We start from the raw sequence: 13,487 nt of genomic DNA, 5'->3' as shown, positions 1-13,487 counted from the left end.
TCGGTCCTTGAGTCCTTAAAGAAGTCATATAGGGCCTAGGAGGGCATTGCCCGACTTCTTATGTAGGGTGGTGCACCAAAGGAACCCCTCATTACTCCAAAATATAAAAGTATATTTTGATGCATGGTTGCAGAATGTCCATAAACCTCATTTTGTGATCCAAAGCTTGGAGGTCTGTAAGCCCGCCACAAATATTTAGTAATTTGTTTAATTTTGCATGGGGTTTGTATTCTCAGTACTTGGTATGCCGTCCTTATCAAATCAAAGAAATTATACTGTAGCTATGGTGATGGCATGGATGTCAATGGTGATGTATTATAAAATGTCACCTGTGAGGACATCAATATAATTTCTGATGGTACCTGCCATATCATGTGAAAGGTCATGAGAACTCCATTGTGGGGGCAGGTTATGGTTCTAATTGCTTTTGTGGTTTGTGTAGTGGAACATCAATGGCAGATTTCAGGGCCTACAGAAGTTGGTTTGGAAACATAATTTTATTTTAACTATAGTGTTATCAGTACATTTCTAAAGTTTTCTAAAGGAATATTAATGGTTGGGCACAGTACCACTGCTTGTGTATTCACCCTTTATGAAGTGGGCTTAGCTGCAGGGCCTGCACTCTGGTCATGCACCCAACCCTGCTTATATGTCATTCTGAAGTTATTTTAAAGTGATATTAGTAGTTGCATGCAGTACCATTGCCTGTGTATTTAGCCTACAGAAGGAGGGTTTGAACGCAGTGCTTCACCTGTGGTCTAGTCCGATGCCCAACCCACCTTTTCATCACAGACTACAGCCTTTAGCCATGCAAAGAGGGGGTTGATGACAGACCCTGCACCCACACTCTCATGTGCCCCATTAACAGGATGAACGGCCATACCTGTGGCCAGACTCCAACTCACTACGACCGTCTAGGCCCTGCAACAAGCCTCTGCAATAATACCCTTTTTTGTGATTTTTTTTATGGTGCAAAAATTGTGTACTTGGGCAATATTTCACGATGGCCGAAAAAATAATTCAAGCCCTTCATTAGCCAATAACATTTCATGAACGATTAATCTTTGATTGACAGGACCACCAAGCTTTCACCTTGGCAGCCCACTGACCAAGTAATTTCTACAAAAAGTGAAGTATTTTGATTGAAATTCTTCTTTCATGCAGAGTTTGAAGTAAATCGTTTGAACGATTTTTGCTGTAGCAAAGAGCAAATTTTCATTTACGAGCTAAAACGGGAGAAGCATTTTTTGACTCCCCTCTAATCTTTTACTTGCAGAGATCTGCAGAAAACGTATCCAGTTTTACTGGAGGTGTACAAAACGTTTTGCAGACTCGTCAAATGGTGCCTAAGTGTGTTTATATCTATTTATAAATAAATATAGAAAGATTAACTTTTTTAAGAAAGCAAAGCCTGTTTTCTATAAAATTCTGCATTATTATTTACATGATTAAGGTCGTGATTTAGTCCTTGGCGGACAGGGTACTCCGTCGCAAACGTACATCTGTCTCAAAAGTAGTAGTTCATGTGAAGTTACAGAGATCACTGCTGAGCCAGCACTGACCTCTAAAAATGTTGTTCCTTTGTCCACCAGGGCGGCGTACGTAAAGTCCTTTGTCACCCTTATGGATAAAGTCCATACCGGCATACTTTAAAAAAGCGCTCCTAAATAATTTTCAATTTTTTGTTTGTCTTACAAACAATACATACAGCCCAGTATTTCACTCATTGTGTTCTGTAAACATTTACCTCTTTGAAATTTGACATTGTTTTCATTATAATTGCACCGAAGGAAACATAATATATAAAAGTGCATTATGACTAACATGCAATATGTTCCTACAACTAACCATGTAACATGGTCTTTAATGTGACTGAGTGGTCCTGGTGATAATACAATCTGCAAGCTAAAGGAGGATTGGTTTGTAAATGTCACCAGACCCTCGCAATAGTAATACAGGCACATACTGTAAGGTAAACATCATAGATTGTTATATTACATCTTTTTTTTTTGGTGCAGTCATCATGGAACCCATTTTCTTTATCAACCAGGGAAATGTTTATTGAAAAAGCAAGCAAAAACAGACATGACTGGTTGATTCACTACAATAATAATAAGAAAAAAGTATTAATTTAGGTACATGGGTATTGTTTCTGTTAAAGGCACTGTATTCATTAAGTCTCATGTAAAGTAATGCACACTTGTCATGTTTGTTTGCAGGGAAGGTTCTGTGATTGTCCTGACACAGATTGAGTTTAATGACACGCTGGTGCCTTCCGCGGAGAACATCACCAGCACCCTCAATGAGACCGTGGCCAGCGGGGGCCTGGGCAACTTTACAGTGGACTCCACGAGCATCCAATCCAGTGAGTGACTCTGCACTGAGGAGCACCGATTACAGGAGGGTGGGACACATCAAATGGGTGGGCCCAGCACATGGGCGTCTTCCATCAGATGGAAATCAAAAATGAAACAGTTGTGTGAAACAGTTGTTTCGGTCAATGATGACAGAAGAAACTGTGTCATCATTACGTATAATTCTTATCTTGTGCAATTGATTTTTCCACTTTCAAATGGCTTGAGCTTCGAAACTACATAGGATTGTGGATTATCACACCTAACAGAAAGGCAATACCAGTAAACGACCCCGATTGCTGAGCTAGAACATCCATGTCGAGAGGCGTATGTCATGCCTTTTCAGCCCTAGCAGAGAATAGGAGCACATCTTCATTGGCATGCAGATTGTCCCACCCGAGGTTGTAGAGACTGGTAGCATCCTAGAACCCAGAAAGGTTTAAGTACTCAGACACCCCATGACAGAACCAATAGCCCTAGAACCTGGCAGAAGGTCATCCCTCCATGGCCATTAATAACTAACCGGCCCAAGTGATGACAGCAGGCTGGAACCCCGCTGATAATAAAACTGAGGTCCCCTGGCAATAACAGCAGTGCACCACTGCATTGGCATAAACATCAAGGTCCCTAAAACTTGGCATCACGTCGGACCCCCCCACATACTAGTTACTCACTATAATAGTGGCGGAAATAAACAGTCATTAAACTGAGTGATTAATACACTGACAGTGGGTCAGAATCCCACACATCAGACCTTGGCAACAGAATACCTTTTTATTTCAAAACTAAGGGCTCCAGACATTGTTAGGAAACCATAACCCCACTATCATTAAACCTGAGGGCTCCAGACACTAACAGAAGGTCATAAGCTCACTGTTATTAAAACTAAGGATATTTGAGGCTTAAAATCGGACCGAACCCCCTGGCATTAAAACTGAAATCACTGGCCACTGACCATTCCTGACTGAAAGCAGGCTAGTCTTTCAACTGATCTCCGTGCAGAGCATGGGTTTTGGAGGAGGGTGATGAAAGAATTACTAACAGTTTCCATCATCTGATTGAACTGTAACTCCCTGTTGCCCCTTTTGAAGTTATATTTCACAGCGAGTGAAAACCAGCACCCTCTGTCGTAACCCATTGTAAGTCTAGGATGCCAGCTTATAAAAGTTCAGTGTCCTTCTAGAGCAAAAGTCCTTGCACAGGCCATCAGTTCTAATGTTAAAATAACATTGTTTGTCCCAGGGCAGCAGGTTCTAAAGCTTGCTTCAGACCACTCTCCAACCCTGCATTCTTCCTCTCACCTTCAGCCTTTAATAAGGACATTCCACTCAGTGTATCAACTGTCTCTAGTGTAATTTCACCAAAGGTATCGGAGTGGATACTAAGATGTTGTGTGCTGATTGTCCATTAGGGGCATCTCAGAAAGTGAGATTAGATGACCCATGTACGCAATTACATCACAAGAGGCTCTCTCACAGAAGTAGATAAATGGCTGGGAAAACCCAGTGTTTACAATTTCAATATGTAGTTAATCCCTACAGTGTTATCATCAGCTACAATGCCACATACTGCCTAGCAATCGCTCCATTGTTGTTTTCTGCTGGAAACCAGAGCAAAACAGCTACCAGAGGCCCAGAGATGGCGCTGCATTAAGCCCATTGCAAAGAGCTGGCATACAATGCCACCACAAATGTCCAATAAAAGGTGCCATACTGCAAAGTTTTGCTCAGAAATGTCTTGTTGCTGTGGTCCAGGAGATCAAAATATTGTTTTGCATGCGGTTCTAAAAATCCTTGCACTGGAGCTGCTATGATTGCAGACATGGTTTCCACATCTTAACATGTTTCAGCATTGTCAGCCACACCACCGACTACTTATTGTTCACTATTATGTCAACTTTACCTCCCCAGTGCTGTAACTAGGGAGTGGGAGATACAGAGTCTGGCAGACGGTGGTGTGTGGTGGATAAACAGGGGCTGACAGGCAACTAGTCTGGTAATGCTTCAATTCCGTACCAATAATCTTAATTACTTCCTCTTCTGTGACCTGAGAATACCAGACATTAAGTGGGGTTGTAGGACTGGGACAAAATAGCATCAAACTAGGAGTAATGAAGATTACTGGTAAGTAATCACAGCATTACCACCATGTTATCCATTCCTCATTCTAAGGATATGCGGGTGTAGAAAGGTCAAGATTCTTTTTCTGCTGACAGACATCCCATTTAATATATACACATTAACAAGCCTTGGTAGAGCACAAATGCATTTTCCATTGAGGTAACAATACAGTAGACAAAGCTGTCTTACAAAGGATTGTGTGACCAGATAGCTGACACCTACCTTTTAGTTCTGAATAAATGTATGAGGATTAGACCATGTGGCTGCCCTACAGAACTCAGAAAATGAGACTTCCTTAGCCTAGCCTAAGGTATTACAACCCCTGTAGTTTTTCTTCCCAATATATCAAGAGGAAATGTGTGGATCTAACCCATCTGGTAATCATAGAAGTAGAGGGCTTTGAACCGCTCTTCCCCGAACCAAAAGTTATCAAGAGAGAAGCAGAAGAAAACCTCGGACGTCCTTTCAAATAAATGATCAACAGGGTTTGGAACTTTGCTTCCTCCTCTGAGTAAGGAAAATGAAAAATCCATGTAAAACAATCTCCTGCTTAAGAGGAATCTTAGAATGAACGTTATGACAAACATCTGGATGTGGCCTAAGAATCACCCAGTCTGACAGACTTAAAAGATAGGGACACTCTACAGTAAAAGGATTTATTTCAGCAAGGCATCTAGCCAAGGTGACAGAAAAAAGAAATGCCGCCTTAATAATTAGTCAAATGAAAGGACTTGACTCCAATGGCTTGAATATAGTCACTTGAAGCCTTCTTAATACCAATTGCAAATCCAATGCCAGTACATGAGGATGACAAACTAGCCTCCTAACCTCAAACCTTTTCAAAAGACAGGTCACAAGAGCATTGGCAATGGTCATGAGTCTCTTGATTCATCACAAACTCGAATGGCTGCTCATTGGACTTCAAAAATCTTCTCTTAAGAAATACAAAATCAGAAAAGGATTATCAGTTTATCAACTTGAGAAATGCAACCAATGCCAGTAATATGATGCCCCAATTGTTGGTCTGCAACTCGGCTGGATGCTGTCTACTATGCTCTATGAACAGCCATAATGCTGCAGAGCTAGCTTTTCACTACCGATCTGGCTACAAGGTGGCTAAGGAAGCTCTGGCCAGAGCAGTGGATCCTGAAATCTCACAGGTAAACCTTGTGCAAGTTGTTTCAATACTGGGAACCATGACCTCCTTTCCAAGAATGGGGCTGCTTAAATAACCTGTACCCTCTCCCTCTAAATCATCCTTCAGGAGGGCTGAGGATTGGAGGAAAAGGATATAGAAGACTCCAAGGCCAAAGAAACGAATTGGTGCGAGTCGATGGCTGCTGGGACAAAGGAGGGGAAGGAGAGTGTCTTCTCTGGACGCACAAAGATCAAGTGTTGGGAGACTTAACTGGGCTGTTGTGATATGAACCACCGTAGTGTGCAGATGGAAATCCACTGATGATGGGAAGTCCCTGCTGAGGCAATCTGTCGCTACATTATGCAGTCCTGCCAGATAAGATGCCATAAAGGTCAGCAGGTTCTGTTCTGCCCATATTCCAAAGGAGTGAAAAATTCTCTGTGGAACCCATTTGTTCCCTAACAAGTCCTGAGACATTTCTGAAGAGTCACGATCCTGTACTTTGGATGAAACAGCTTTCCCAGTTCTTTGGAGAATTATGCTCCTATAACATTTCACTCTTGCACCTGAAACACTTGCAGCTTCTCCAAGTACAGAATTAATCGTAATTCTTGTAGACACCGGCAAACATTCTCTGTATCATGGGCCTTTAAAAGGTAAGAAGCACGGATTAGCCACTCGTCCAAATATGAAAAAATAAAATTTGGATACCCTGATTTGAAGATAGGCTAACTAAAGGACAAGTACTTTCATAAACATTTGTGGTTTGACCCACAGCCAAGTGAATGTACTTTCGAAATGAAGACCGGATTGGTGTATTATTGCAGGCATCTTAAAGATCTAGGGCCTTATTTATGAAAAGTTAGTGCCATGTTTATGTCATTTTTTGACGCAAAAGCAGCGCAAACTTACAGAATATAATATGTATATATATTTTGTAAGTTTGCGCCGCTTTTGCGTCAAAAAATGACGTAAACGTGGCAGTAACTTTTCATAAATCAGACCCCTAGTGTTGTCAAAAAGTCTCCTTCCCTGTGGATTCACAAGGTGAAATTTACTTCCAGGATGGATGGTATATACCAACCATAAGTGAAAGGAAGAAATAGGCAGGAGAGGGTCTGGGACTATCTGTCACAGTGGAATGGCAGCAGATATAGCGTGGGATGGATAAAATGGGTGTCACCCACCCCTATGTAAAATAAGGGCAGTGTAGAGGTAAGCAGACACAAAATATGGAGCTAAAGTGGAACATACATAGTGGTAAATGAGTAAATGACCCACATATGTAAATATGTCAATTTCATGCAGCGTCGCGTTGCCAGTGGTGGTTTAAGTTTAATTTTAAGTATTGTATTAACAGATTGTATTAACAAGCGTCTGCACACCAATAAGATATTCTGTTACAAGAGCTTGGAGTAGAAGTGACCCATGGCAACACTTTACTGTATTAAAGTCAAATCTGTTCCAATATTGGAATGAAACAGTTTTGACAGAACGCTCACATTGTGAGAGATTGCTTTGAGTTTCTCACTGACATCACAAACAAATCCAATGTTTTGATGAGTAGGAAATTCAGAAACGGGCAAAAATAAATCTTCCCAGTAGTCACCTATTGTATGCACATTTTATAGCTCTCACCCAGTCACCTATGTCTGAGAGCAGGCTTCTCTCTGTAATCAGCGCCAAGAAGGGTTGCACTTTCACGCGTGATGCAGGAAGACATATTGGTCGCTGTAGCGGTTGAGCAGCGAAAATGCCTCCCGCTGCACTGTAGCTGTAAAGTGCATGCAGAGCTTTACGGAACTCCGAAAATTAATTCACAGAATTATTAGATAAAATACTGGCATTACGACGATAGAAAATAACATGCATTTTGTTACTGGACAGTCAAAGCAAACTACAAAATTCTGCATTTTCTTTCCTTATGCCTGAATCCTCAATACAACCTCCTGCTGTCTAATGACATCAGCAAATTATATACAAATTCATTTAAATTATATACAAATTCAATATATAATAACAATATTAATAACCCAGCTAACACACTTTGACTGTTTTGCTGGTAAAAATCAGCCAGAAGTCTGAAGACATTTTAGCATGAAAATATGACGAGTGCCCCTGATGTGCTGCTCTCTTGGTGATTGTGTTGAAGGCCAACGTTTCATGTTATTGAGCCTTTCTGCGGTTTCCAGTGGGTCCTGGGTGTTCAGTCCTATGATTTGGGTAGAATCGGTTTTTAAGGGCACGATACCTATAAGAAACACTTTACAAAACAATTGTGTGAAACCTGTTCACTAAGAAAAGTAGCGGAAAGTTGAGGAGAAGGATCCAGTATGTTGGTAAGTCTTCAAGGTAGGAGAACTCCACAAACCAAGTCAAAGTCCAACATAGTGGTGCCCAAGGCTGCAAGAGTTCACACATATCTGAATATTCAAACAGGGATAGTATCAGGGGGTGGGCTGAGAAACGAGTGGGCACCCAGGGTCCAATCCTAATGACTCTGATTGCTGGCCTGTGCTCTCAGGCAAGTTTTGGAGTTAGGAAAGTGAAATTCATGCTCATCTAGGACCATTTTTTGAAGTCACCAGATTGTGTTTTCAGCCTTGCCTTAGGATCACTGAAGCAGGAGGATGTACCGGGTGGGCTTCTTACAGGCAACCTTATGACCTTAATACCAGAGGATAACTGAGCGTCTGATTTATGAATGGTCAGTAAGCAAAGTGAGCCAGTGTGGCTCATGTGAATTAGTGGTGGTAATATAGGAAGAGGAAGTGGTGGCTGAAGGGACTTAGAGGTGCAACATGCATTGATGAAGAGGAGAAGTGATTATACAACGGGATTTATTCTCTCATTGGTTCTTACTAGATTCTTAAACTCCCTCTGCTACAAGTATAAATTTGTTTAAATACTTCTTTGTCTTCAAGGTACCACATCTCCTACTTCAACAACCAGCTCGCCGCCATCTGTAACATCAGTTTCATCATCATCATCCTCATCTGCAAACAATGCAATACAAACTATTATGACCAATTCACCATTTGCAAGCACTACACCTCTAACTGGTATGACTAATTCATCATTTACAAACACAGCACCTACAGCTAGTGCAACCACTTTATCATTTACAAACACAGTGTCTCCAACTAGTACTACCAATTCATCATTTACAAATACAGTGTCTCCAACTAGCATGACTAATTCATCATTTGCAAGCACAGCATCTCAAGCTAGCACAGCCAATATATCATTTACAAACACAGTGCCTCCAACCAGCACAACCAATTCAACATTTACAAACACAGTGTCTTCAGCTAGTATAACCAATTCATCATTTCCAAGCACAGCATCTCAAGCTAGCATGACAAATTCATCATTCACAAACACAGTGATTCCAACTAGTACAACTGAGTCATCATTTCCAAACACAGTGTCTCCAAACATTACAGCCAATTCATCATTTACAAACATGGTGTCTCCAACTTCCATGACTAATTCATCATTCACAAATACTGCAGTACCAACTACTACAATCAGTTCACCATTTACAAACACAGCATCTCAAGCTAGTACAACAAATTCATCATTTACAAATACTACATATCTAACTGTTATGACAAATTCATTACCCATGAGCACTGCATCTCCACCTGCTACAGCAAATTCTACTTCTGCGAAAACTACATCTCAACAGACTACAATCAATTCATCATCAGCATCTTTCACTTCTGGAGCTCAGTCTTCAATTTCAGTGTCGACAGAAGGAGCCACTTCCAGCAATGGGACAGCTGTAACAAACCTAGGGTCAACTACATCCAACGCAACTGTGACTGTGGCTCCTCTTCTCATTCTGCCTTTGACCTTTAAAATTACAAATGCAAATTACACTCACAATCTGGAGGATCCTAACTCGGTGGAGTTCAAAAATTTGAAGAACCGTCTTGAATCTTTGGTAATTACTGATACATTTTTTAATTGGTTAGCCGAATGAAAAGTGTCTTGTGTGTAAAAGGGTTGTTGTCAAAGACTGAAAGAATGGGATGTCCACAGTATGTAGATGTGATAATAGAGCAAAGATTGAAGTCAATACAGTAAACTTTCATTCATTAGTCTTGTAGAAACAGCAAACACATTATCCTTTTGTGGGTAGTTCCAAGACTAAGGCAGTCAACTGTCGACCTGAAGCATACATTCTTTAACAGAGAACCAGTAGAGCCCATTTAACACCACAGCCAGCTCAGAGAGCAGTGATTGCACCTGGATTAAGCCCCTGCCACACCATGGATGACAGTAGTAAAACCTTAGGGCCTTATTTAGAGTTATGGTGGGTGGGATACTCTGTCAAAACATGGCAGATTATGCTCCGCCATATTACCAATGCCCATGGCTATAATGCACTTGTAATACAGCATACAGGACATATGCCACATTTGTGACAAGAGTATCCCATCCACCACACTCCAAATAAGGCCCTTAGCCTTCTGCAAATTACACTTTAGTTAATGAGCAGAGTCCCAGTACCCACTTTCAGGGGCAGCGATCCTGATACATTATGTCCTTTCTCCAATAACATTTTGGTGTGTACCACATGAGCTACTTGAGGTTCTTACCATGTCCGTGACTTTTTAATTCTTCCTTCTGAAGTTGTAAAAGATTTTCAATAACTGCAATGTTGTGTCCTGCACACAGTGTTTGACTGTTGTTTGGGGAGCCTGGAGGGCCAGTGTGCGGACTTGTCATTTTCTTGTCTCGTCCAGTGATGGACAGGGAAAAAAAAAGCCCAAACACTAGTACTTTCAAGCTGGATCATCTAGCGGTGTCAGCCTACCAGAAAAGCCAATCCAACAGTACCTGTACAAACAATATTTACAGAGTGTGTATAGTCTACCTGACAACAAGAACTGTCTTTTGTTAAATCCTATGGCACATTATGCCCAGGCCCTCAGGGTTGGGTTGTTCAAGTGAATTCTTGTGTGTAGGGAAGCAAATGTGTACAGTGCAGATACCCTTGCCATGGAGTGCCCTGGATATTCCCTACTACATTCCCCCCTAGAAAATCTCTGTGGAAGCATCAGATCTTGTTTCAGGGCTGATCCCTCTAAGGGATGAAGAACATAACGTTCAGTTCTGTAGAACATGCACCATTACATGTTTAATGAGGTTAAGAAACCTGAACATTAGGTAGTATTTGGACACATTCAACAATAACTCAATGAAAATAAAATGGTGTAATTTCCTCCATAGAGTCAACACTTGGATTCCCCACTCGCTTGATGTGGTAGTGCAGTTTAAACATTCTCTTTCCCTCTGGTGCACGTCTTCCTCTCCCTGGTATTCTGAGGAGCTGAAAGTGTTCAATTGGCATTGCAGACCTCTGTAACACTGCTGATGTAGTTTCTGTAATCTTTTTGACAGAAAGACTATACCACAGCCATCAAACACTACCACTGGCTAATATGCGAAGCTTGCACCTCTTACTAAGCAAAGAAAATTGATGCTTCATGCAAAATGTTCTTTGTTGGTAAAGAGCTACGGTTTTATCCCATTTGGCTTGCAGCTCCACTATCCCAGCTTCACAGGAAAATGTGCCAGGAGCTTCCATTTTTCTTTTCTAACAAAATCCCTACCATTCAGACAGAGTTTGCCCCTCAAACATCTCTGGAACATAACACCTTTAATTTACTTGATGTCTACGACACTGGGTACTGTTTTTCACTCTGTATCGATCAACACTGTCTCTAACCTGGGCATCAGTAATCAGGCCTGGCTTAGAGATCAGTTATTTTCTCTCTTCTATAACTCAGTCTGTTTTATTCCCCAATTTCATGTCCTCCCTAATTCAACTCAGCTGTGTGGTTTCTCAGAGCTGATCTGTGAGCCTCACACTCTTTAATGCCTGCATGTCTCCAAAAGTGAACCTCTTCTGTTCTTTTGGTCTCAATGTTGTGTGCAACGTGGACAGTCTGAGATTATTTTCTTCATTTCCAAAGGCCTAAACCTGAAGGCATCTAATTTCCACATTTGAGTGAGTGCTCTCACCTTCTAGAAGCAGAACAATTGCCTCAAATTAGATGGAACAAAAACAGCATGTTTGATGTCCTGTGCCTGGCCCCTCGGCCAAATCATTGGGTATCATATTCGACCAGCTCCTTTCATTCTTCCTTCAGATCAACCACGTCTCCAGGCTCTGCTTCATCTTCCTTAGAATGTTTAGAAAAATTGTTCTTTTACTGGACTCCTGCGTAAATCAATCATCCACTCTCTTATCACATCAAACTTGATTACAGCGACTCCATTTACCTTGGACTGTCTAGCTACCTTATCCAGCACCAAACAAACATTCAAAACTCTGAAGCTCATTGCATTTTGAACCTTCCTGTAGCTGCCCCATCTCACACCACCTCAATGACCTTCATTGTTTTCCTATCAGTCAACACTCTAAATGTAATGCCCTGTGCCTAGTTCATAGAGCTTTCTCTGACACTGGAACAAATTTAGATTGTACTCTATTGCCCACTGCCTTTGTTGTTCTTTAGCAAAACTCACCACAGTCTTGCTCTTCAAATCTTATTTGGGGGTTCACTCTTTTCATATATTGCTTTTATGGTCTGGATTCAGTCACCCTCTCTTTGAAATCTTTGTCTTGTCATTTGCCAATTCAAAAGCAACTCAAGGCTTTTTTTCCAACCTGAATCCTCTCGGTGAGTCCTGCAGAACCCATGTTCCTATTAGCTTCAGGGCGCACCTCGTGGCATTTGTTGCACTCTGCTCTGTAGATATGTCTTAATAATAATAGTTTCCCACTTTTGAGATGGTTATGTGGTGCTGCATTAAAACCCATATACGACTTTCATTTACATCAAAGTATAGCCCCCTTCATTCATAAATCCATGCACTGCTGACAAATGTTGGCCTTGAAATGTGAAGAATGGTTTTGAAGTACTGTTGTCTGACCACGTCTTGTTTCTAATCCACAGCTAGCACCATTGTACAAGGCAAGTCTTCCTAACTGCCAAGGAGTAAGAGTGACAGGGTTCAGGTACGTATTTTGTATTTCACAATGAGTATATCCATTGCATCTGAATTGAGACAAGTTCTTCATATGCTGTGATGAGGGTGACTATGCTCCGGTATGAAGGACAATGCAAGCCAGACAGGTGCTAATAATATGAGAATCACACTAGGTGCAGTGAAGGTGTTCCATTTCTCCAGGTGTAACAGAGGAAAACCACAATTCAAAAGCAGAAATGCATGAATGATTACTTAGCGTGTGATCAATGGAAGGTAGAGTATAATTTCTACCATTGGTGTACTTTCCACCAGGGGATTCTCTGCTGGAAGGTGAATCGCTGCAAAGAGCAATTGGATGTAGCTTGCTGATAGTAATTCTCCCTGCCGAGTCATAGATTTTAAAGTTATGAAAGACTGTATGCTGGTTCCCTTTTTTAAACAGACCATTTTAGTACAAACAAGCACTGCTGGTGTCACACTATATGAACTTATGCATATATGAACTGAGGCAGAAGCAGTCCAAAAGGTGTGTACAGTATTTTAATTTAAGCATAGACATTGCAATCTGAAACACAATTTAAAACACACATTTGTATACACAAATACAAGCAGCGGGTAAAATGTAAATTTAGGTAGAGAGTTTGTTTTATTCATTGCTTTTGTACAGCTCTCATACATTCAGATCAGTAATTCCTAAGTGTCAGTAGAAGTATTACTGGGGTAAGGAAAGAGGGAACAAGCAACAAGGGGTACATGCTGAATCAACTCTGAAAGCTTGGCAGACTATGTGGGAGTTTAAGTAACTACAGGATTTCCCAATGCCAGACTGGAAGGGAAAAAGCAGATACATTGACTTCAAGTGTGAGA

General features: G+C 41.2%; 1 protein-coding gene across 1 annotated transcript in view; it reads left to right on the top strand.

Moving 5' to 3' along the window:
• The window catches only part of LOC138283927 (pneumococcal serine-rich repeat protein-like), a 128,644-nt gene that overhangs the window by 59,123 nt on the left and 56,034 nt on the right, over nucleotides 1–13,487 (top strand). The window contains exons 11-13 of the mRNA XM_069222158.1: nucleotides 2,220–2,365; nucleotides 8,537–9,561; nucleotides 12,587–12,648. Of these exons, the coding sequence (XP_069078259.1) occupies nucleotides 2,220–2,365; nucleotides 8,537–9,561; nucleotides 12,587–12,648 (1,233 nt within the window). The remainder of the gene's footprint in view (nucleotides 1–2,219; nucleotides 2,366–8,536; nucleotides 9,562–12,586; nucleotides 12,649–13,487) is intronic.

This window comes from Pleurodeles waltl, chromosome 3_1, assembly GCF_031143425.1.
Source record: "Pleurodeles waltl isolate 20211129_DDA chromosome 3_1, aPleWal1.hap1.20221129, whole genome shotgun sequence".
Taxonomy (NCBI): Eukaryota; Metazoa; Chordata; class Amphibia; order Caudata; family Salamandridae; genus Pleurodeles; species Pleurodeles waltl.
Note: the sequence above shows the minus strand (reverse complement) of the source record. Positions and strands in the feature narration are given on the sequence as shown.